The sequence below is a fragment of the Malaya genurostris genome, chromosome 2 (assembly GCF_030247185.1).
Source record: "Malaya genurostris strain Urasoe2022 chromosome 2, Malgen_1.1, whole genome shotgun sequence".
NCBI classification, from domain to species: Eukaryota; Metazoa; Arthropoda; class Insecta; order Diptera; family Culicidae; genus Malaya; species Malaya genurostris.
The window spans coordinates 19,695,395-19,720,591 of NC_080571.1; the positions used below are offsets into that span (position 1 = coordinate 19,695,395).

The window sequence follows — 25,197 nt, forward strand, 5'->3', positions numbered from 1 at the left end:
TTGAAACTATTTATACATTTTATATTTGAATTATGGAAGCCAGGCACATCTGTCGGTGTTTCGTATTCTGGAACAATGCTCTTATCAATTTCTTTATTTCTTCTGCTTTGAAGTTCAACGTAAGAGGTCCTTTTCCTTCACCCCAGAGTTCAATTATCTCGACAAGTGATGCATCAAGAATTTTATGAAGCTGAATTAGCTTTGTCCAATTTTTTACCGTAGTTATAATGTCGGCAGGATCCTTAAATAAATCAAACAACTTTATTATCGAATTACGCAATGATGAATCCAAGAGAATTACCATGAATAGTAATGGAACCTTCTCTCTCACTATGGTAATTACATCCACAAGACCGCTTCCTAAAGAAGCGGTAATGTCTTCCAGATTTAAAATCCGTTTGATGAGTTCAGCGCAAAACGTTGTCACCAGTCCACCGATACTTGAATTATAAACATTCTCAGGCAAAACGGTCTGCCATACACTTTTCAGCAGATCAAACTGTCGAATGCACTGTCGTACAGCTTTTTGCGGTTCGGCACCTAGTTCAACGGTTGCTTCGAGTAGAGCTGCAATGTAAAGATCGATTTTTTTTCTGGAATCTAATGAGCTTCTCATACACATATACTAACCAAAACTTTCCAGCGATTGTAGAAGTAGTGTTCGTTGATTCAGTAGTTGACTTTGAAAAGTTTGGCTGCCCTGATCACGTAGAGCATTGCCGACAAGCATAAATGAGCAGTTGCTTCCTAATTTCCCACCATTTTTTTGGAGCCAGAACGATAAGTACATGCAGTTGTTGTGAAATAGTGCCGATTGTTGGGGAATTTTCTGCAACAGTTTTTCGTGGTTTTTGATTACCTCATTCGCATATCGCTCTAAGATTATAGCAATTGTCTTCATTAGACGATCGGAAAGTTCTTTTTCGCTAGTCAAGGCTTCTGATAAGATTTTATCTAGGAGCTTTTTAAGTTCGATTGTACTTTTCGATATCATACAACTGGCAAACATGTCTGACCCACTCGAAAGGTGTGGTTCTCGCTCTTCAACCAGTACCATATCATGCAGGTCTTTCTTCATTATGTCGAAAGCACTATTAACAATGTTAGTGCAGAATTTTTTTTGAAAAAGCAATCCTATTTTATTCGCGTATTCGTCGAGAACATTGTCGTTCACACCATCTAGATATAACATTTTACGAAAAAAATTATTAAATTCCTGGACGGCCTGTACTATGTTGGAGTCATTCATTTCAGCAATGGTATCGGGAATATCGTTTTGTAGGCAACTTTCAACTAACAAATTACAAATGCGTCCTTTAGTATGCTTTGCAATGATAGAGAATATACATTGACGTTCCGAGATTAGTATATTCATATGTCCAAGACAAAAGAATGTCTCCATTATCAGTTTGAAAATTGTTTTATAGTTGGGTCTCAGCTCATTTCCAGATTTGAGCTGGTAGGACAGTTGTAACGTTACAAAATCTCCATCGTTTTCGTTGTATGACAGCGACACGGGTCGTGTTATAATTGGCTCAAACACATTGTCTAACAAAAATTTACACATTTTGTGGACGTTGTAATTCGCGTGAACTAAAGCTAGTATTACTTGGTGTAGTTGATCTTCATCCTTTTTTATCTTAATTGTGATCGATTTAGTATTTTGGAATGATTTCTCGTTGAGCTGTATAAGTGATTCAAACTTTTTGTTCAAATTGAACAGTATTAATTGATGTTCTTCATGGCATCGAAGTCTTATCGTTTGGTAGCATTCAAGTTTAGGTAATACTAAATCAGTTCCGTCGTTCAAAAGTAACTTGATTTTTTCGATTATGTGAATCAACTTCTGATAGTCATCTCCCGTTCGTGGGATCATCTCAAATAAACCGTGAATTGTCTGTAGTTTGAATGATGTTTTGTATGCTGCAATGCACTCACTAAGTTCTTCACGAATTTGTTGCATATTCTCTTGTGTTGTATTATGTTGCCAAGCAGTATCTTGATTTACCAATGTTACAACATTGTTGATTTCTTCTTCTAGCATTTTGCCATTTTTCATAATCTTTACATTATCAAAGCAATTGGGCAGGAAATCAACGTAATAGTTGGATACTATTTCTTGAACTTTTTCCTCATAGTCGTGAATTTTAGAAATTATGCTCATTATTTCTTTTTTAGCGTCGACCTCACCATTTACTATTTCTACATCCATGACGTTACTAAGTTCTGCCATAAGGCCTGAAAGTATGAGAAAAATTAAATGTAAATTATTTTATTATGATTAGTATACTTCGAATCGAGAGATATGTTGAAATCTTAAAAGACGTTACTTGGAAAGGAAAATTTTTGTTGCTAGGACCAGTGATGCCAAGTAAAAATTTTGAATATCTTCAAACAGGGTTGCATAAAACTGTCAACCGGAAAAAAATGTTTGCGGGCTTTTGTTCCTCTACACTGATATAAATTCACATGAAATGCAATCAGCTGATTTTGAAGTTCCGATTTTGATCTCATCAAGATGGCGTCGTGACAGGAGGCCGTGAAATGCATATAGTATCTAGAGGTAACCGACGACACGACCTGCCACTCGACTATCAAAACTGTATCGCAATTGTAACTACCCCTCAGTAACTGGTAATGTCAAAGCGGATTTGCTTGAAAAAAATATTGGAACTGGCAACACAAGTTGGTAAGTTATTGATTTTGAAAAACAGTCACCAGTAGCCTTGGTAACTACATATGGAATGTAAACAAAAACAAGAGATTCTAATTAAATTTATTCTTTCAGAGAGTTTTGTACTTCCGGTGAAACCCTCAACGAGTGAACACGTCGTATCGTGTTAGTGCGGTGAAAATTCGAGTATTTCGCCATAAAGAAAGGATTTTCATCCGTACTTCGGTGACTCCACGTTGTCACATAGCGAGGGTTTCACTTGTAGTCCAGTGAAAAGAAAGTCCATTGGACTATAAACGAAAGCTAACTGGCAATATAGCTAAATCGCTGTGCCATCAATCGGCGTCATCTCAAGTGAGGTGACGCCACCAGAAGTGAAGAAGAAAGAAGAAGAAGAGAGTTTTGAGTCATTTTTTTTAAATTTGTTTTTTTTTATAGCCAGTCAGATACCTCTAGCTTCGGCTATCAGCTCGATGTTTCTTTCTATAATCTTCTCAAAGTTACGTGTCACAATATCAACATCGTCAGCGAAGCCAAAGTACTTTCGGAAGATCGTGTTGATCCGCGCTCTTCGAAGCAATATTGAACAAGAGACAAAAGAATCCAAAACCTTGCCGTAGCCCTCTCTGAGACTTGAAACGACTCGAGATACTTGGACGTAGCACATTACTCTATCCATCGTTGCTTCGACCGATCACGTCAAATTATACGGAAATCCGCATTCGTGCATAATCTGCCATAGCGATTGTGTCGTATTTCGCTTTGATGTCAATGGCGCGTTGTATTCTCGATACTTCTGGAGTACTTGTCTCATAACGAATATGTAATTCGTAGTGGCGTACCGTACCGGCAACGAATATTATTGACTAACAAAAATTTGATTTCGGTTGTTTAAGGCAAAAAAACTTCTTGTGTGTTATCTTCAGAGGGAATATATTCATCTAACTAAGCATTGTGATAAGTGATAACTTTCAAAATGTTCCCAGAATTACATTCCTCGTTTAAAGTTTTGCTCGAGCTTCCTGGTTTAAAACTAGTCCACCAAACCGAATGAATATAGACTTTTTGATAACTCCAGGTGACCACAGTGTTTCTATAAACTTAGTGGACATATCAGCATTGTTTAAGGTTGTCAAAAATTTTGAACGTGCCTATTCAACGTCACTAGTTTGTAATTGCCCTTGCTGGACTGAACTTTGAAGTGCCGATTGGGCTAGATCTATGTAACCGGTAACCAGATTTCGGAGGTGATTTTAAAGCATTTGTGAAGTCTTGTTCCAAGCAACTAGCAGCGTTATTAACAATAGTACATACTCCGTCTAGTGATTGCGTTCCATTCGAACGTCGAATGCACTTCCGAATAATGAAAAATACAAATAATGAAAAATTGTAAAATATTTTAAATAATGAAATGTGGAATTATTCCATAACTATTTCAAACTGTTTATTTATTTATTCGGGTTCTACTTGGTAACTAGTTCATAGCAACTGAAACAGTGTTGCTCGAATAGTTATGTCGTTTTCGTTTTTAAATTGCACTACACTGGTGTAGCGAAAGCTGCACTGAAACCGTTCGTTTTTACCAATTGCACTACACCAGTGCTACACTTTTTCTGCACCGATACCACTGGTGTAGCACTCATCAAAAGTTTGGTGTAGCTCTGTGCAATGGAATCGTGTATTGTAGTCAATGGTTACTGTTTATGTTTTCGTCATTTTTGTTCGTTTATTCATGCCTCAGTGTAGCACTGCACCGGTGTAGTGCAAATTAAAAACGAAAACGCCATTAGTTTTTGTCATTTTCAAGGGGTCGCTATATTTATGGTAACTGGTGGTAAATCGCTCACGAACACTTTTTGTTCCGATTTTTATTCGGAGTGTCTGGTCGTGTCGTCGGTTTATCTTTGAAACTATACGATATTGCATCTAATTGTACTTCATATGTGAGCCTGTGGAACTCATTTATACTGCTAAACCTAGGAGGCCGCTTTTAGATAAGTTTCAGAATTTAATTTTGAATCATTTGAAGCGTTTAATTCCTGGTGGGACAGCAACTTGTTCAGGCTCATTGTCACGTTTTGTCGTATGGGAATTGAGATTTAAGTATGCAAACCGATCCGTTGGTAAATTAAAACATTTTTAAGCTTACAATATTGAAGCTTTGGAATCATTTAAATTAGGAATATCCATTAACAAATCATCGAGGAACAAGCGCTGCAAATTAGATCCAAAATAAAATACTCAATTCAAACCAATTTTTCAATGGGATGCAATTGAAATATTCAAATGTCGTTATCTCATAATAGGCATTTTTAATGGTAAAATCGACCAAAAATTTGCTAATTACATGGGATATTTTAAAAAAATCGGTAACCACGAATAGCTAGATGATATATAAGATACTCAAACGAACACGGTGTTGCACAGACAACAGGAAATTTCACCAACACATAATGCAAAAGCGACAATCCAGCAAGTGAACGCATATACAATTCAGTCATCAGCTCACTGGACGAGCTACTTGTTTCATTCACAGTCAAACATCAACTAGGCAAAGAAATACTGTGCAGCCTATATTTATAGATTTCTCTTCATACTACGCAGAACGATGCGGTGTTTTTTATGCATGACGCAAAGCCTCCTATGCCGAACAAGAAGTTGACGTCATTTTGTACAACAGGGATTGGTGGATGAAAACATAGGTCGATTCCAACCATTTTTTTCAATAGTATGCTATTGAAATACTGAAACGACGTCGTCATACATATTTAAGTTAAAAGTTTCCGAATCGATTGGTTGTTAAATTATAACAATCCATCAACAAATGACCGAGTAATTAACGTTCAAAATTATGACACAAAAAGGTTACGCGACTATTTTGAAACTTTTAATTGACACCCGGCCCCTTATAGTGAAGAGTAAGGCATTTTTAATGCCAAAAAAATTCTGTTTGAGTTTTGATTTCATTGCGTAGGGTAACGGTACCCCCATTCATCTCAATTCCATTAGTCATCTCATACACGAAAACTATTATAGTGAGATCTGTTGTCTCTGTTCGATGCATGAATGAATGAGTTTTCTCAAAACAATTATGTGCTGCATTTTGTATTAGTGAATACTATACTATTACTACAAAGTTCAAAAACTTCCAAATACGCCAGTACTTTCTAACGTATAAGTTCCTCTTTAATTTCAATTTCTACGTGTACGTTGTCTTTAATCTCCATGTTCGCATCTAGTTGATCAGCTACGACTTTTGCTTCCACAGATGTGCCCTATTAATTAAATAAAACAACCATTTAAACATCATTTGATCCTACCATTATCAAATCATTCTCACTCTAATTTCCGTCTCACTGTGCAGTCTTGAATGTTTTTTCAGTAAATCATTTCGAATGAACGAGTCACCGCACACATCACAGATGAATGGTCGATCATCCGTGTGAGATCGACGATGATTTTGTAGCGTGTAGTTGGTCACTAATCGTTTCCCGCATATATCACATTCAAACGGTTTATTGTCATTGTGAACTGTTCGCTTATGGTTTACGAGATCCAGTTGTGTGGAAAATGTTTTGTTACAGATGTGACACAAATTGTTGAAATGGACATGTTTGTGGGAATCTAACTGGTTTGCGGTCAAAAAACCTCTCCCACAAATATCACATGCGTGCGATCGTATTGTATTACGACATTTCATGTTTTTCATGTGTTTCGTGAGATGATTGGTACTTATGAACTTCTTACTACAAAAGTTACACACATAAGGCCGCTCGCCGGTGTGCTTTCTCATATGTATCTGTAGTTGCGCCCTTTGAATGAACTTTTTACTACAGATATCGCACTCGTGTGGTCGATTTCCCGTATGTATTTTCTCATGTGTTAAGAGGGCCCAATTTTCAGCGAATTGCTTCCCACACAATTCACATTTATATGGACGTTCACCGGTATGAAGACGAGTATGCTTCAGTAAATCACATTTCCGGATAAACATTTTTCCACACACATCGCACTTGTTCGTTCGCTCCTGATGGATAGCCGTGTGCCTCTGAAGAATGCTTGCGCTACGAAACGCTTTACCACATACATCACATTTATAGTTCAATTCGGTCGTATGGCCACGGGAGTGGTATCTCAGCCGTGTTCTTTCAGCAAATCCTTTCCCACAGACATCGCACGAGAAAGGAAATACTTTGTTGTGGATGAATGAATGACGTTCCAATGCTATCTTGAAAGTGAAGCTTTTCCCACACAAATCACAATGATGTGGTCGCTCTCCGGTATGAATTAGCATATGTTTCTGAAGGTAACCACTTGTCGACAGATCTTTATTGCATATTTCACACTTAATTTTTTTTTGTTTGATATACTTAATCTGATGTCCAACATTATCCTGGTCAGTTTGAAATACTTTGATGTTATCAAAAGATTCCTTTAGATCCGGTAATTCTAGTGGCAGCTCAAGCTCCGATCTCTGGTGAGACTCCGTAATAGGCGAATTGAAATCATAGGCCACTTGCGTCATCACGTTATTGACGATATCATAAATATCAAAACATTAAACCATTCCTACAAATCAAAACATCCTCATCCACAAGAGAACTAAATTTTTTTGACAATATTGAATCGAAATGACATACACGCTCATTGGTCATAACCCAAAACTTGAGTTGCGATTACTCAAATCCATAAATTGTACACCTTCATTGAACCAGACCCTGTCAGCTTGGAGCGAAGTCAATCTTCAGTTCAGCAACGCCATCGCACGGCATCACATTCAACATATCATGTCAATTGTATGGGTGCGCAACCCTGCTATTTTGGCGCGCACGAATTTGACATTTTTCTCCCCTACTTCTATGTATAAGATTCGATGCGGGCTCGTCTGGGGGCGACATGCTCGCAAAAAAGGATGTTGCCAATGATTTGTTCGGGAAATGTGAGAGCTGGATATCTTGTTAATATGATGTCTTTGATTGAACACAACTCAAAATTGAGTGACACACCACTCAAATTCATAACGTACTCTAAGCTTGAGTTACCACCTATCTACTCATTTTTGATTTTAGGGACGAAGCTGTCAAAATTTGGGTATTTTTTACTCCAAATTAAAATAAATATATTTTTTCCCGAAATTTGATCTTATCTATATCCTTATTTGTGTAATGATACAACTAACTTTATTGTTTGAATTAACTGTATCAGTTTTAATCCTTATAAATCTGAGAATTTTCCTCTCCCGTGGATAATCAGAATAGTTTGCATGTGTTATAGAAGGAAAATGTATGTGTCTCCTTAATTTCTTTATAGCTTTTCAATAGGTCAAGTGTATATTCAAAATATTACTAATCCTGCATAACATTACATAGAACGAATAATAATTAATATACCAGGAGCTTGATTGTTGTATGTGAAAAATTCGGTCGTCCTCTGACAAAAGGTCCCAACTGCTGTTGAAAGCATTTATCAATTCGAAAATAGATAAAAATCGGAAGAAAATTATTTATCAGAATATTTAATGAAACGAACTATTCCACTGAGAAAAATCAAATATCTAGTTTCGTAGTTTCAAGCTACAATATTTACTATATTGAACCAAATTTTTTTGTCACTATTTCAAATCGCTGATCGTTGCGTGAAACTAAAATTTAGATACTGCGTGTATACCAACTGAATAAATTAACATAAATAAAAATTCGCCTTTTTTCGATGTGTTTACTTCTATGCCTCCAGTGTGAATGATGAAGTTACGCCCTTGTCAATTTTTCGCAAAATTGACTGGTTTAGCGATGAAGACAAATCCGTGGCAACGTTGCCGAATATACCGAAATACAGATATGTACTCCCAAAATAGCGACAATTCACGGATCATAGAGATATATACAGATTTTGGTTTTTAGCTAAGATAGGCATGAGAAAAGCTTATTGTGGGACTTTTTTTATGTTTGCTCACCAAAATGAGCTTTACTGACATTTTCCTGGACTTATGTAGAAGAGATTCTGGATACCGATATGGTACATATAGATTTTTGCACCGAATACAGATTTTTGGAAAAATGACCTGGCAACGCTGAATTCCGCGGGTAATTTTATCGTCTCACTTATTGTGGTTTTCAGCGAGAAAGCGACGGAATCGCCGCAGAACAGCGAAACAATGAGCGTCATAATCACAGGTGCTAGGTTGCAGATTTGCATGCGATTTTGCCGATTTCTTTTGTAAGGAGACTCTGACATTTTGCAGACTTTTATATACAATCGTCAAATTTACGGACTTTAAAAATTGCGTTGGGCTTCTTGTTTGTTTTTTATCGTCATACTCATAATATTTAACACTTGCATTAGAGGATTTCTAGTATGCAAACGTAAAACTTTTACCTGGCATCTCTACCAGGAGCTGGACAGTTGTTTCAATCTGTTCGCTTACTGTTGTACTGAAGTTTACAGCATTTTTTTTTATCAAGCATTAGAGCGAATAGAGAAATAAATCGTCTAGTGGATTACAGATTTAATTACAAGAATTTTGTTTGTTCACTAAAAGCACCAAAAAGTATGTATCTGTCAAAGACGACTGAATTTCTAGAGTAGACGATTTACACATTTTTATCGGAGTTTATTTTTATAATATTAATATTGATAATGTTTATTATTATTAATATTGATAACGTTTCGAGTATCAAATATCGATTTTATATTTAACGCCTTACTATTCGCAAAACTTTCAAGTTAAAACAATAAGCGTTCGACTTATATTGGAAACTTTCAAGAAAATACAGTAATGGCTCCGTAATAATCCTAAGAGAAAGTGAACAAAGAGAGACTCTCATAAGCAGTTAGGCCCTTTTGTCGTGGGACTATCGATTTGCTTTTTTGGTTGTAAGTAAGCTTCTGACAGCTTAATTAATATTGTCATTACTAAAAAGTAATGTCATTTTTAATTAACGTGTGAATTCTGTATACAAATTTGGAAATAAACTTACTTATGTAGCGTTTACACTATTGCTGGTTGCCAGCGTGCTGGTGCCAGAGTACTGCCCTCTTAGTAAAAAACGTTCAACGGTTGGTCCTTAGTTGGTCTAATACGTTGGATCATTGGACCACAGTTGAACGTTTTTTCCTAAGAGGGCAGTACACTGGTACCAGCATGCTGTCAGCCAGCAGAAGTGTAACCCGCATACACATGGCTGCCAGATGGCTGACTAAACGCTGCCAGCTGGAAAAATATGGCTGGCAGACATTCTGGTGACCGACTGCCTCACCGCTGCCAGATATACAACTCAAACGATACAACACAAATACATTTTTCCACATTGAAATCTTTGACATTTCCAGCAAAGGTGAGAAGATGAAAACGCCCGGCTAACAGGCGACTTTGTTTTGTCAAATTGAATTTGACAACCGTCACTGAATCAATTTTGGTAGCCGTCTGGTGGCCATGGCTGCCCAGGTAGCCAAAGCTATGCGGGAAACGGGGCATTACTAATCATTAAAAACGAACTGTTCTAACTGTTTATGTTAGTGATTTATATGTGCTGTTATAATGATCGTAAATGGTCAAATTTTTAAAATGTGTCGGATAGGTTTGAAAAATTCATTGTTTTATTCCATATGATATTTTCCAAGAGATTGTGATTGAATTTCTTTGTTCTGGGATTTCTTCACCGTTTTTGCACACATTGAAATCGCAATTGACAAACATAGACTATTCTGATAGTTCAAATCGTTCCGGAGCTATATTTTATATGTAATCAATACTAGTTGAACAATATTGAACATCTCTTTGGCAATAAATTCGAAGAAATCTATACAACACCATACACACATGCTTCTGTCACACTACTAAATTTATTGGAAAAGTTTATCGAATTAGATCTTACAATTTGAACTTACTTGCTGATTTTTCGTGGGACTGATTTCCTTCGGCATGTGCTTCATTCGATGCCGCTTCAAGTCAGACCCTCGGGATGAACCATATCCACATAAGTCGCATTTGTATGGCCGTTCGCCAGTGTGAATTCGGTTGTGGTGCTTGAGATGGTCTTTAAATTTAAAATCTTTGCCACATACGTCGCACTCGAAGGGACGTTCATTCGTATGACTACGCAGATGTTGCGTGAGGTGACTATCATTTAAAAACGTTTTCGTACATAGGCTGCATTTGATCGGTCGCTCGCCCGTGTGGATTCGCATGTGGTACGTGAGGTGATGTGCGAGAGTGAATCCTTTATCGCAAATATCACAGCGAAAAGGTCTTATACCGGTGTGAATGAGCCTATGCTGTCGGAGATTACTGTTGGTGAGGAAGCACATTCCGCAAGTACTGCAGACATACGCTCGTTTGACCTCAGGCTGTTTGGAATCTGTCTCTTGTTCGAGACCGTGAGACGTTCTATGTTGAGCGAGATGAATTTTGTGTGAAAAGCTCTTTTCACAAATTTCACATTTGTAAGGCATTTCGCCAGCGTGGCTCCGTTTGTGTTCCCTGTAATCACGCACTTCAGCAAACTCTTTCTCGCACACGTCACACTTATATCCCCGTTCGCCAGTATGAATACCCATATGCCTTTTCAAGCCAGCAATGGAAAAATACTCCTTACTGCACACCTCGCAACGGTGTGATTTTTTCCCAGCATGGATACGCATATGACTTCGAAACGGTTCTTTCTCGATAAATCCCTTTCCACATATTTCACATTTGAAGGGTCTGATATCGGTGTGAATTAAACGGTGTCGTCTGAGACCTTTGCTGTTGGTAAATGATTTGCCGCAAATATCGCACGAAAAAGGCCGTTCTCCTGTGTGGATGCGTAAATGATCAACTAGTGAGCGATTCTCTGTGAATTTTTTACTACACACATCGCAGGAGAACAATGGATGTTGTGCGTAATTGTAAACTGGCTCTTCGCTGTGATTCAGCCGGTGGCGTTTGAGGCCCTTGACATTGGTATACGCTTTGTCACAGACATCGCATGAGTAAGGCCGTTCCCCCGTATGGATACGCATGTGGATTACAAGAGAGTGGTTTTCTGTGTATATTCTACCGCACAATTTACAGCTGAACTCTTTTTTGCTAGATTCTACTTCCTCCGTGTGATGGCTATTGTCGCCGATGTCGGTGGTATTCTCTTCTAGATTTGAATGCTCATTGCTAAATATATATGTAATGGCAAATGATGACAAGGCGGCATGCATAATTAATATTATAGAATACAAACCAATTGGATCCATTGGAACATAAGTCACATGCTAATTTGTCGAGAAAATGACCACTAGAGACGAACTGCGGTAGCTTGACCTGTTGTTCTGCAACTTCTGTTTCAGTGAATGGAATGATTTTTTCATCTTCTGTCCCGTTTTCGTCCTCAATGGATTGAGATTTTTGATCCGATCGCTCTTCATGTGAACTTCGTCCATCAAAATGTTCTACTTTAATGGAACTTTCCATCGTTTTAGTCTAAACGAATCTCAGAAATAAGATAAACATTCGCTATATTGAGGCCATTTTGGCAGAATAAATCTCGATAAACATTAGACAATGTCCCAAGTTCAAATGATAGTTTCTATTTGTTTACTTATTAATTATTACGGTATATTCCTGTATTTTTCAACAATTTTTCTTAACTGCAGATCGAAAGTTGATGGTTGAAAGAGATTGCCGACAAGACCGTAATAATCGAAAAAGAATGAAAACGAAGGGAAACTGTTATTGGCGCTTAGGACTTTTTCAAGTGTTTGTCTTCAAATATTGTTATTGTTTCAATATCACTTCGCATTGATACATTCAAGCTTTCAATCTCACGACCAGGAATGCCATTTTTACAGATTTATTTGTATTATACAAAATTTTACATGCACATACAGATTTAATACTGAAAATTGATTTTATGCAGATTTCCTTAATTTAATACAGATTTCTACAGTTTTCACAAAAAGTACGGAAGAAATATTAAACTTGCATTTGAGATATTTTATTGAAGTTATTTCATTTTATTAGTGAATACCGTAAATACAGACTTTCTAAAGGACTATTCACACATATCCGGTCCGGTTCAGTGCCGACACGACACCGTGCACGAATACTGATATTATTTCATTCGTTTTCTATGCGCGCATTCACACCTATCCGGCACCATGCCGTTTCAGTGCAGCTCGCTGTCAGTGTAGCGTCCGTCCGGCAAACTCAAATTCGTCGTCACCGATATTTTTATTTTCACTGAAGTCGGTATGTCATTGCATTAGCTGTGCCGGAACGGAAACAGCACGGAAACGGAACGGAAGGGTTCCGATAAAAAAAGAACGCTGACGGCGCACTGAAGGCACTTTCACTGAACCCTCACGGAACTGAAATGTGTGAATGGTCCTTAAACAGGGTACATTTTTTAATAAAAATATCCGGCATCTCTGTCTACGGCTGATGTCAGAGTGGAAGCTGGAAGCTGAGCTGAGCTGGTATTTGACATAAGCATGTGAGAAACGAGAAACATGTTTACGATATAACAAAGTGGGGTTGTCAGAGTGAGTGCTGAGCGGAGCTGAGCTGAAAGCGTTTGAAAACAGGTAGAGCGAGATTGTTATTCTCGATCATCTTTCCTGCTTGAATTTTTGTTGGTTTCACTTTATTACAAACCGAAAATAATGGAAATACAGGGTGATTTTTTAAGAGCTTGAGAACTTTTTTAAACAATAAAACGCATAAAATTTGCAAAATCTCATCGGTTCTTTATTTTAAACGTTAGATTGGTACATGACATTTACTTTTTGAATTTCATTTAAATGTTGACCGCGGCTGCGTCTTAGGTGGTCCATTCGGAAAGTCCAATTTTGGGCAACTTTTTCGAGCATTTCGGCCGGAATACCCCGAATTTCTTCGGAAATGTTGTCTTCCAAAGCTGGAATAGTTACTGGCTTATTTCTGTAGACTTTAGACTTGACGTAGCCCCACAAAAAATAGTCTAAAGGCGTCAAATCGCATGATCTTGGTGGCCAACTTACCGGTCCATTTCTTGAGATGAATTGTTTTCCGAAGTTTTCCCTCAAAATGGCCATAGAATCGCGAGCTGTGTGGCATGTAGCGCCATCTTGTTGAAACCACATGTCAACCAAGTTCAGTTCTTCCATTTTTGGCAACAAAAAGTTTGTTAGCATCGAACGATAGCGATCGCCATTCACTGTAACGTTGCGTCCAACAGCATCTTTGAAAAAATACGGTCCAATGATTCCACCAGCGTACAAACCACACCAAACAGTGCATTTTTCGGGATGCATGGGCAGTTCTTGAACGGCTTCTGGTTGCTCTTCACTCCAAATGCGGCAATTTTGCTTATTTACGTAGCCATTCAACCAGAAATGAGCCTCATCGCTGAACAAAATTTGTCGAATTTGACACATTTCGAACCGAACACTGATTTTGGTAATAAAATTCAATGATTTGCAAGCGTTGCTCGTTAGTAAGTCTATTCATGATGAAATGTCAAAGCATACTGAGCAAATAATAATGCATGAAAATCATAACCTCAAAAAATCTGAGCAAATACTAATGCATGAAAATCCTAACCTCAAAAAAATCACCTTTTAGATGCAGAGCTATTAATAAATGAAGTTTTTTCACGTCCGCCCTTGTGGAATCAACTAGATAAAAGTAACCGCAACAGAATTAAGGTGGATCATAATAAAGATGATGAAACTCGCCATTTTTACGTCTTTGCAGATTTATTGGATGTATTCCAATAACTTTCTTTTTTCCGAAAAAGTGATTGTGAACGGTTGGAGAAACGAAAAATTTTTCATCAGACGAGTTCATGTTTATTTATGATTGTCAGTTTCTAAACAAACTTTTATAGCGTTCAGTCTGACATCCTCCCGCTTCTAATCAAGCTTAAACAAGTTTAGCTCCCAACCCAGCTCAGCTTCCAGCTTCCACTCTGACATCAGCCTACGACAGCGAATTGGAAATTACACCGATGCAAAATGATTATTAAAATTCACTACTAGGATTTATGACATTTGATTGTTTTCCAAGAATGATTTTATGATTTATATACATTCTATTGTAAAAAGCATGTTCATAATTAATTGAATAGTGTATAACAATACACTACAAAATTACAATAAGGTTTTGTAACAACAAATCGTATTGTTTTTCTACAATATTTTTTATTCGGGGACCTATTGTCTTTCGAACTAGATCTGTGACTCAACAATACTACATGGAATGAGAGGTCCCGGGCCTAGCAAAGAAAAAGTCGATTTTTCAGCGTTATTTTTTTATTCTTAACTATAGTCTCCATCTAAAGCGATACATTTGACCCATCGGTCCTCCAACATTTTGATGCCCTCTAAAAAAAAATTTGTAAAATAGTCTTCCATTTCTGCAATGACGTTAGTATTCGACGAAAAATTCTTTCCCTGGAGAAACCTTTCCAGGTTTGGAAATAGATAATAGTCGAAGGAGGCCAACTCTGGAGATATGAGCGGAAAAAGGTTCAACGGGACCATTTATGCAGTAAACGACTGTTTTAATCCACTTAGTGACGTAATTATATTTTTCTCATATTACTTATATTTTCAAAAATATCACTAGAGGATTCTGTCATGAAAACTTGACTTCTAACTTGAATAAAAATAGAAAGTTTCTTTGGGTATGAACTTGAACTAACATAACATTTCAATTTGTAAACAGTTAAGAAGAATTTATCCTTATTTGCATCGTCGCTCTAAATGACGGGTTGCAATTTTAAACATACTATACAAGACTCAAAAAGTTTGGAGCGAAATTTGGAAAAAAATTTCCCTTTTTCCCTTTATCAAATAGAATGTTCCGGAATTAGTAGACCAAAACCTCCGTCATTTAGAGCGACAAAGCAAAAAAAATTTTTTTTTTCTAAGTTTGTCTCAAAACATTTGAAAGTTCTGTCAGTTGCTGGCCAAACAATCCTAGTTCCCAATGCCGAAGGCACCAGTTCAAAACGGAGCTCATTTCATTTTTACAGTGCTAATCTAATGGAATTCTAAATGCTCAGTTCCAAATGAAAGGTCTGTATGGCTGTATATACTGCTGTTAAATTTCATTGGGATGCTACTTCCGGTTCCGGAATTACAGGGTGAAGTGTGTTCAAAATTTCAAACCCTCATTTTCAGTGACGATGAAGAAATCAGGAGAAGTTCAGGAGTCCTGTATTAGAATACAGAAAGCCGACGAGGTTTGCTATTTCATTTATGATGCGCTTGATTCTACGACCGAAATATACTAATGATTTGATTACGAAACGAGCATTTGCATAATTATGCGACTTTCCTGAAAAACAAAGCCATTGTCGGCGAATTGTTTAAAAAAATCAATTTCAACTACAGAAGCCAGATAAGCTACAAGACTTACTTTACCTACCTACAATACCAACGCCAATGTTAAATAAAGCACTATCACTACTTTGTTGTCAACGTCAACGCTACAATGAATCTTCATATATCGATTATGAAGTGAATGCGCTTATTGACAGTTTGTGTTGTCAACACAAATGGAATACATAGTCGGTTGAAAAAAACTATACGATAATGTGCTTCTTACATAAATTCTGTTAATGCAAACAACATGAAAAGTGCTTTCATACTTCACACTCGTCTGGCCAACTATATGTTTATTCTCGTTAACATTCTTGCATTGTTACAAAGAACATACTCATATGGCAGCAATAACTATTTTGCTACACGAAATTATCGTGTTCAAGAACAATTTAGCCTCGCCTCTGATTGTCATTTTAACTATTTATTCATATTTTTAAGATGACAACCATTGCCATAAAAGTCATAAATCCAAATAGTCTAGTCAAGTTGTTGACTTTGTTACGACACTTAAAAATTTCACTTTAAAACTAAAAGGATAAATCGTCTTTTTCGGTGGTATATTTTCTTGCAGCCGCTTGTTCATCTTTACTGCGCATAGTAACGGAATTTTTTGGATTGATCGTCTTTTGCTAAGGTTTTTTCGAGTTAGAAATACTACCATGGTGATTTATACATTGTTGATAACAGTATTTGTTTGTATAAATGAAGCTATTACTTAGTAGAAGAATTACGACTGAGCTGAATATTCATAGTTTACTTACGGTACGATACAGTTTACTTGGTCCAATTTGGTTTATTTCAGACGAGTAGAGAGCAATATCCAATATGGATTTCAAAGGCAATGCATTGTTCGGTGACTATACTTACGCAACCCATCTGAAGAACTTACTCCAGATTACCAATGAACTATAAAAACTTTGTTCACACATTTTACGACGAAGATATCGCAGAAGTAATGCTTAGCAATATATACTTTCTGGGTCACCAATATTTCATTCCAGTCATGCCACTATCAAATCAACTTCATATTCGGCACAGAATTGAAGTGTGGATCTCCGGTACCAAACATCACATTCAGTACAATAAAATTTAAGTTGTGACCAAATCGAGTCGAATATTTAAAAGTAATTCTCAAATCTTAAATAAATATTGTTCAATATGTCTAAACTTTTCGTAAAAAAAGTAACATTCGTGTCATAAACAAATATATGGCACTTTCCTCAAATGCTATTAGGAACTTAAGGTTATGACAGTTTCACTAATGCGAAACCAATATTAATTTACTCTCAGCATTATGTGTGTACATAGTTTGATTTGTTATCGAACTGTAACTACTGTATTTTAAGATTCATTTCCAGGATCTTAAAATAGAATAAATGTATCGGATTTCCCAGATTTTCAAACGTCGTAATAAAATATAATCATAACCCAAGCAGATTCATACTATTTCTCTATAGGTCTTTGCTCAAGATCACAGTTCCGAATTCACGTTTTCTAGTAACTATCAAACCAAATTCTCATGAAATTTTAATTACGTACATAGCTCTATGTTTTAAACATCACTTCTTTTTCCTGATTTGTGGCGTAATGTTGACAACACGTCAAATGTCATGAATGAAAAATTAGAAGAGATCACATGTGCTTCGACGTTCTTTTCAACGGTTAGATATATTTTTCAGGATAAATGGAATTTGATTAGATTCTAACGACTTTTTGTGTTTTATTAGGAAAGTTCAGGTTCTGTCGTCCCCCTCGCTTTGTTATCTATTACTTTATACAATATAGATGGTGAATATTCTAATATCATGGTCGTTGCTACTATTTAAGCGTATAGTTGAAATGACCATGAAAAACAGGTTACGGTTACTATAACGTTTTTCTCAGTTTGCGCAGGTTTTTGGCAACGTCTGCACACTTAGTTTTCTTTACCGACTTCAGCAATATTTTACCGACTTTTACACAGCTGAACGTACGGTAATCTGTTCAGTAATTTATTAATTGACGAACGTTCAGTAAAACTGAAGTTTGTTCGAATTGTCATTTTTAGCTGTACTGGTCAGCAAATGTTGATGAGGATTCAGTAAATATTGCTGTTTAGTCAGCATTTGTTTTACGTTGAAAAGTTACCGAACCAGTGGTTAAAACAACTGATTGAATCAGTAATTTTTACAGTTCCTTGCAGCAGAAAATTAATTTTGAATGATTAAATTATTTCATTTGAAATTTCGGAAAAAATATTTTGAAAAACTAATTGCTCTACGTCCGTTTTACTTTTGATTTAAAAAACATTAATTTTCTTTCATCTCATAGCTTCGGCGAAAGTTTTCACCCGTTGTAGTAAGAGTTCCAATACCATATAAAGTGTTCATAATGAACAAATAAAACAGTTTATCTGCAAGATGGCTTTTACAGTTGAATACTTCAAAACACTGGCACAGCAATCGGAAGCAGTACAGAATATCTCCCTCTACTGGAATTTTATGATCGCGCCAAATAATAGTTCCTTCTTCAGCTTTGTAAAGTAGTATCGGGATATAGGAATTAACCTCAGGAAACGGGTCATCAACCTGGAATAACACATATAAATTCACAGATATAACAGCGTAATTATTTAATACTAATATTATATTCGTTCTTTGTGATGGTATTAACAAGACGGAATTTAAAAAAAAAACAAAAATACAGTTATTTACCTTTAACCACTGAATTATACCGTTTAACTTTGTTCCTTCAGCGCCACGAGAATTTTTAATTTCATCCGTTTCGGTATGTTTAGTGTCTTCATTAATTGAATCTACTGACTATTATCCGCTAGTTCCGCATATTCAAATGCAGATTGAAATGACGGAGAATTCACGAGAAATTGCGGTTCTCGGGGATGTTTATCCAAAATATGTCTTTTTAAAGACCAGAACCGACTATAACGCATATTATATTTCGAAAATGTATAGTCGTAATGTACAGCCTCAGGAAGTAAAACGCGATTTCGGATATGTGAAGGGCCATGGCATCCAAGGTCTTCTACATAACCGGAAACTGCCTTTCGACAAAAAACAAGTGATTGCATCCATTTATTGTAAAACTGAAATGTTAGAAGGTAAATCATATTACTGAATAGTTCGAATAACGATACATCCAAAGATTGGATTTTGTTCAATATATATTCCATTCTACTCACTTCGATCACAGTATACAAAAACCAATATGGCGTGCTATGTGCTTGCGTTTTACAAATTGATTCGGTACTCTTTACCGAACAATTCGCTAAAAATCGATAAATTACTGATCGATCAGCACGATTTCTATTAAATTTACCGAATAATTTCAAAGTGAAGACAGTTCGGTAGATAATTGCCAAATTTTCAGTACATGTTTTTGAAGAGCTGAATTTCGGTAACAAATTAGGCTGAATACGTATATTTTTATAAGAATAGCAGACTAATCGGTAATTTTGATAAAAATAACGAATTTTCCAGTAAAAATATTACCGAACTGAAAATCCGAAAATAAGTGTGTGCGGCTTATTCAAGAAATCTGCCTATTAGTAGACAAATCTATAGACCTCTGAAGCGGTTTTATTTCGGTGTAAAACAAAAGTTAAGATAAACGAAGAACAACAAACGATTGATTCAATTCTTATCGTTATGTCAAAACTATTTTTTCGAACTAAATCACTTCGGGATGAAAAAATGTTTAAACTGTGACGGGATTTTTTAAAATCTTAGAAAATCGTTCAAGTAACAATAATGTCTTCTCACCTTGTAAAGCCAAAGAGCTGCCGTTGCTGTCTAGCAGTAGAGGATGAAATGTTCTACGTTTTCGAAGTGGCAATCGAATTTGGTAGCATGATCTCTGAGCTGATAGTAAATTGTGCTGGTGTTTCGGTAAGTTTTTCTTTCGGTAGAAAAAAAAGTTTTATATAGGTACGTGAATAGATTAGAAAAAAATCAGAGCATTATCTCGAGTGTAATAAAAGTTTTCTAGAGTAATGTTAAACTGTTTATCATACACAAATTAAGTTAATGTTTATTTTCAGATTGCAGACAGCGACTACTACTCCAAGCTTATTTGTGGAAATTGTTTGAAAGATCTTCACACTGCCACGCGATTCCGCAGACGTTGCCTAGAAACGGAGCTTGTTTGGAAAAATAGCAAAACAACTTACGAGATGCATGAATCAATAGTAAAAATCGAGGAACCAATAGTGAAAATCGAAGAACTGTGCAGTACAGAGGAAGTGATATTTTCCGATCATTCATCTATTCAGCTAGCTGATACCAAACAAAAAGCTGTTGAAACCAATCGGAATTCTGACAATTCCGACAGCATTCAAACTGTTCCCGTTAGATGTATGGAAAAGCAGCCAGTAAACAATTCATCACATATGCATTCGATAGCTAACGTGAATTCGCTCCCCACAATGAATACGGAAGTGCCTGCCGTACTAGAAACACTTGGTTTGAAACAAGTGTGTGATAACAAACTTCCTGCTTTGAATGGTCAACAAAGTAATTCATTTGCGCCCCCTTTAAAAGAACAAAATGATAACACTTGTGCGGTCGTCAGTGCAATAATCTCTACCACATACCATACGGAAAAAGTAGGTGATATTAACAAACATGATTTGAAGGAAACGGAATGTTCTAAAACAACACATCTTTTCAAACAACAGAACCATGATCGAGCGCGGCTTTTCAAGTGTGACGTATGTAATCGAGAATTTTATACTGTCCACCATATGACGAAGCATAAGCGAACCCACTTTGATGATCGGCCGCACAAATGTAAGGTGTGTGGTAAAGGTTTTCTGGAGAATAGTCACCTAGAATACCACAAGCGAACGCACACCGGTGAACGACCGTATAAATGTGACCTTTGCGAAAAACAATTCTTACGTAGTAGTCATCTAACGCAGCACCGACGAAAGCATACGGACGGCCAGATTCACAAGTGTGACCTTTGCGGAAGAGGTTTTCCGGATAGCAGTGCACTGGTGCGACATAAGCGTAGCCACACGGACGTACGGCCGCACAAGTGTGATTTTTGTGATAAGCAATTCCGTAGCAATAGCTACCTGGTGCTACACAGGCGAATCCATACCGGGGAAAAACCACACGACTGCAAGGTGTGCGGTAAAGCTTTCATCGAGAAAAGTCAACTAACGCAGCACGTGAGAATTCACACTAGTGAGCGACCGCACAAGTGTGACATATGCGGTAAACGATTCATTCAGGGTGGACACTTGGCGCAACATAAACGAATTCATCTGGTTGAGTGAGTGCTAGGCTGAATGTTTACCATTCGAAACATAAAAATATGACAATCATTATTTCGTCAAAGCCAATTTTAACATGTTGTAAATATTTGGGTAAAATATGATGGACAAAACAAAAACTGTCATCAATCATCAATGGCGAATACAAAATCGAACAGGTGCTAAATCCATTCGTGTAAGGCAGACAAACATCACTCCAAGGTATAAAACTACTACCTGTTCACGGTCGGAGAACCGTAACAGTATCCTTCTTTCGGCATTTCAGTAAAGACATGGTATTCCTGATCCGTTAGGTGGCGTTAGTAGTTCAACATAAAACCATGATTACTTAAAATAAGAACATAGTGAAAGGCTGACTAAAAGTACATTAGTTCAGCCTTCGCGCATCGCTGGCAAGCCTCTAGTGTTGGGAATCTTCGACATTGGTTTGTTTACACTTCTTTAGAACACAACTGGTGCAAGTTTAATCGAAGTAGTCGATTGCACTTTGAGAGATGACGACATCACATACGTCAAATTCGATTGCGAACAGCTAACCCTCACCCAGTAAATCCGAACATCGGACGCATCGTGCAAGAAAGCTTTTGATTGCGTTTCGAGCTTGCATAGTGTATCGGTAGAACAACAGAGTGAAGATATACCAAAGCAGAGAGCGGATGTCTGATTACTCAGGTGATGAGATATATCGGGGTTGGATTTCCAACCTCGAACATAGGGTCAGAGTTTTTCTGGCCCTAAGAGGCGAATGACCTAAAGGTTAAAGCCTCTATGATCGATACAAATGTTTAACAATCTTTCTCACCCTATCGGGAAGGCGTCGGCTCGAAAATGTCTTGTTTGATATTCCTTCGCTCTGTTTCTCTAGCGATACATAATGTAAACATAAAGCTTTTTTAGGTCAGCGCGGTTGATGCAAATGGTGCAGAATTGTCCGATGACGGGCCGATCGAAGCGCTACAATCGGCCCTATATCGTGCTCAATCGGTCCGATAATCGGCCCGATGATCGGACCGATGCGGGTCGACAACATCCACCGGGCAATAACGAAACGTCAAACAAAGTGATATCGATTGGTTGTTACGGAAATAAAAATGCCTTCGGATTGCTTTTGTTAGTAATAATGTCAAAAATCTTTTGAGTGTCATTGCTGGTCTCGAAAATTCCTTTTCTGCCTGGTAATAGCAGCACAATCCGCACACAATATACAAACATACTTACTTCACGTGCGTCAGCAGATGCTGCGACAGGTGATTGCTCCGAACGAATCCTTTGCCGCACAGTTCGCACTTGTGCGGTCGTTCACCGGTGTGAATACGTCGGTGCTGTGTGAGATTGCTGTTCTCGTTGAAACCCTTACCGCAAACTTCACACGTGTGGGGTTTGTCCACCGAATGGATACGTTTGTGTTTCGTCAGATCGTTGGTCTTCAGAAAATCTTTACCACACACATCGCATCGATGTGACCGTTCTCCGAAATGCACCAATTTGTGCTGCGAGAGGTGGCTACTGGTCAGGAAATCTTTCGCACAGATCTCACATTTGTGCGGTCGTTCCTGTGTGTGTATCCGCATGTGCTGCGTCAGGTGACTGTTAGCGACATAGCCTTTGTCACACACATGGCACCGATATGGCCGGTCATCGAAGTGGCGTTGGCGATGCTGCGTCAGATGACTACCTTCAATAAACTTTTTACCGCAAACGTCACATTCGTGCCGCCGTTCGCCAGTATGCGACCGTTTATGGCGTTTCAAATGAACATTCTCGATGAAACCCTTGCCACATATTTCGCAAATATGTGGTCGTTCCCCGGTGTGAATACGCTTGTGCTGCGTGAGGTTGTTCGCTTTCTGGAAACCTTTTCCACACACATCACATTTATGCGGCCGATCAGCACCGACATCCAACGGTTCTTCTTCGTCTTTTATCATTACCGGATGAGCAAGTTTTGCTTTATTTGGAATTACCGTGCTAGGAATTTGGGGTACAACTGTAAAATGATTGCTGTTTGAAAAAAGATACAAATTACAGTTATTCCGAGAAACCCCTTTAAATATATTATCCATACCTCTCTGGCAGGATGGCATCTATCAATTTTCTTGCTTGACTGGTTGGTTCATTTTCCTTTTTTTCTGTGTTGCTCTCAAGCATATCCTTGTGTGTCTCTTCTTGTGCTTGATAATATTGAGCTACAGTTTCGTGCTTAACACGTACTGATTCTTGAGGAACAGGATTACTGATATTATCCTGTGATTCTGCTTTTACTGCCCGATCCTTAACCTCGTCCGCATGGGTCAGCTTATCAAATTTAGTATTTTGCAGAATTGATTCGGTATTAAGACAGCGTTTTCGGAAACGAGCAGCATTGGCCAAATCATTCAAACACTGACCGCATATATTCTTTGAGAAAAAATCATTCTCAGCAATCTACGATATAATGTTAGAGCACTCAGATTAATAAAATTATTATTAATTTTCGTGTGTAGTACGTATTTACCGATATTCCACCGCAATTGGTAATCAACTCGGATATTGAACTGTCGAATTCGTGCAATATTTCAAACACATAGAACATGTCATTTTCTTCCAATAAACAACACCTGCAACGTTTGAGCATCGACAGCAGAGATAATGATTCCATCCTACTAATGGATCCAAATCTTCAGCATGCAGATAGTAATACCAACATTGTTTTCCATAAAACTGAAAGACGGTCCGTTTCTAGTTTTCAAAGCATTTCTTTCACTAATTGCTTCACTTTGTCCAATCGTCAAATTTGTCAATACCTACCTACACGGCTTGAACAAAATACTCAAAATTAAATTAACTTTACCTGATGTGACCCTCTTAGAAAAAAAAAAAGTTCAACGGTAGTCTTTCGTTGGTCGCATACGTTGTATCGTTGGTCTAATCAACGTCTAATTAATTGTTCAACGGGTGGCCAACACGGGACCTTCGTTTGCCGATTTTGAAACAGACCATTGCACCGAGCACCATAATTTTCGTTCAACAAATCTTATAGACAGAGGTCCATTGTTGAGCCATTTTCAATATAATACTATGTTCACACTGGCCGAAAATAACATATTTTAACGATAGTAATATAAAGTTAAAACCGCACTGTTCACACTAAGAAAAATGGTTGTACCTATCTGCGTTGCCAGGTCATTTTTCTAAAAATATGTAGTCGACGCAAAAATCTATCTGTATCATATCGGTATCAATATCTCTTCTACCTAAGTAGCAGAAAAGGTGAGCGAAAAAAAAGGTCCCACGACAACCTTTTCTCATGTCTATTCAAGCTAAAAACCAAAATCGGTACTTATCTGTGTGATCCGTGAATTATCGGTATTTTGGGAGAACAATCTGTATTGTGATATAGAGGTCAAAAATCTGTATGAATATCGAGAAATCTGTATACCTGGCAGTAAGTAAAACAAGTAAAACATGTTATTTCGCTTAAAACTTGAAATCGGAGTTATAACATGCTTTAACTCGTAGTGTGAACATAGTATAAGTCACGCACTTAAAACCGATTCTTAAGCTCGGCATAAAGAAATGCCGACTTTGATCGGCAACACGAAACTGTACTGATTGTTCAATAATTCACATGCTCATTCCTGAAATTCGCTATTGAAAATTTTTGTTACCTCGGTAAAGCGCATTTCATTCTCGAAGTTTGTCATGATATGTTGCTGAACTTGTCCGTAAACAACAAATATACCGAAATCAGAAAATCCGTTTGCCGAGATTTTGAACAATGTGTTAGCTTTTACTGAGATTCGGCACGACACTTGTCATCTAATGTCACTTATCGATTTTGTACAGCACCGGACGTCGCCATTTCTCATGGAGCTGAAAAATATATACGAATTTGGCGAATGAAAGTGATTTCAGTATTACGTGAAAAGCT

The 25,197-nt window shown here is 37.3% G+C and overlaps 4 protein-coding genes across 7 annotated transcripts; 1 reads left to right on the forward strand and 3 right to left on the reverse strand.

The window, feature by feature from the left end:
• LOC131432964 (centromere/kinetochore protein zw10) lies at window positions 1-7,158 on the reverse strand. 4 transcript variants are annotated; one of them, XM_058599621.1, is made up of 4 exons: window positions 7,045-7,158; window positions 631-2,238; window positions 302-567; window positions 1-241 (listed from the first exon to the last, which is right to left on the reverse strand). In XM_058599621.1, the coding sequence occupies exons 1-4, from the start codon at window positions 7,061-7,063 to the stop codon at window positions 20-22; spliced, it is 2,115 nt and encodes a 704-aa protein (XP_058455604.1). In that variant the 5' UTR covers window positions 7,064-7,158; the 3' UTR covers window positions 1-19. The 4 variants fall into 4 exon arrangements, with proteins under 4 accessions (XP_058455604.1, XP_058455606.1, XP_058455605.1 ...); XM_058599623.1 differs by lacking the exon at window positions 7,045-7,158 and adding an exon at window positions 2,331-2,447; XM_058599622.1 differs by lacking the exon at window positions 7,045-7,158 and adding an exon at window positions 2,291-2,387.
• On the reverse strand, window positions 4,960-7,199 carry LOC131432966 (oocyte zinc finger protein XlCOF6.1-like). The gene is made up of 2 exons (XM_058599626.1): window positions 6,015-7,199; window positions 4,960-5,949 (listed from the first exon to the last, which is right to left on the reverse strand). The coding sequence occupies exons 1-2, from the start codon at window positions 7,197-7,199 to the stop codon at window positions 5,842-5,844; spliced, it is 1,293 nt and encodes a 430-aa protein (XP_058455609.1). The 3' UTR covers window positions 4,960-5,841.
• Window positions 7,200-10,506: 3,307 nt separating this feature from the next.
• On the reverse strand, window positions 10,507-24,046 carry LOC131427096 (zinc finger protein 665-like). The gene is made up of 5 exons (XM_058590017.1): window positions 23,782-24,046; window positions 23,353-23,711; window positions 22,505-23,288; window positions 11,887-12,125; window positions 10,507-11,819 (listed from the first exon to the last, which is right to left on the reverse strand). Exons 1-5 carry the CDS (start codon window positions 23,923-23,925, stop codon window positions 10,538-10,540), a joined length of 2,808 nt encoding a protein of 935 aa, XP_058446000.1. The 5' UTR covers window positions 23,926-24,046; the 3' UTR covers window positions 10,507-10,537.
• Window positions 19,627-21,406, forward strand: LOC131432965 (zinc finger protein ZFP2-like). The gene is made up of 2 exons (XM_058599625.1): window positions 19,627-19,896; window positions 20,049-21,406. Exons 1-2 carry the CDS (start codon window positions 19,759-19,761, stop codon window positions 21,288-21,290), a joined length of 1,380 nt encoding a protein of 459 aa, XP_058455608.1. The 5' UTR covers window positions 19,627-19,758; the 3' UTR covers window positions 21,291-21,406.
• Window positions 24,047-25,197: the final 1,151 nt, after the last annotated feature.

Bases quoted from the DNA above. Each gene is read 5' to 3' on its own strand.
- LOC131432965 (XM_058599625.1), top strand. From the start codon at position 19,759: ATGTCTTCTCACCTTGTAAAGCCAAAGAGCTGCCGTTGCTGTCTAGCA. The intron at 19,897-20,048 runs GTAAGTTTTTCT...GTTTATTTTCAG, and splicing joins TAAATTGTGCTGGTGTTTCG to ATTGCAGACAGCGACTACTA.
- LOC131432966 (XM_058599626.1), bottom strand. From the start codon at position 7,199: ATGACGCAAGTGGCCTATGATTTCAATTCGCCTATTACGGAGTCTCAC. The intron at 5,950-6,014 runs GTGAGAATGATT...TTTAATTAATAG, and splicing joins ACAGTGAGACGGAAATTAGA to GGCACATCTGTGGAAGCAAA.
- LOC131427096 (XM_058590017.1), bottom strand. From the start codon at position 23,925: ATGGAATCATTATCTCTGCTGTCGATGCTCAAACGTTGCAGGTGTTGT. The intron at 23,712-23,781 runs GTAAATACGTAC...ATTATATCGTAG, and splicing joins CCAATTGCGGTGGAATATCG to ATTGCTGAGAATGATTTTTT. The intron at 11,820-11,886 runs GTTTGTATTCTA...ATATATATTTAG, and splicing joins TGTTCCAATGGATCCAATTG to CAATGAGCATTCAAATCTAG.
- LOC131432964 (XM_058599621.1), bottom strand. The intron at 568-630 runs GTTAGTATATGT...TTTACATTGCAG, and splicing joins ACAATCGCTGGAAAGTTTTG to CTCTACTCGAAGCAACCGTT. The intron at 242-301 runs GTAATTCTCTTG...GATTTATTTAAG, and splicing joins AGGTTCCATTACTATTCATG to GATCCTGCCGACATTATAAC.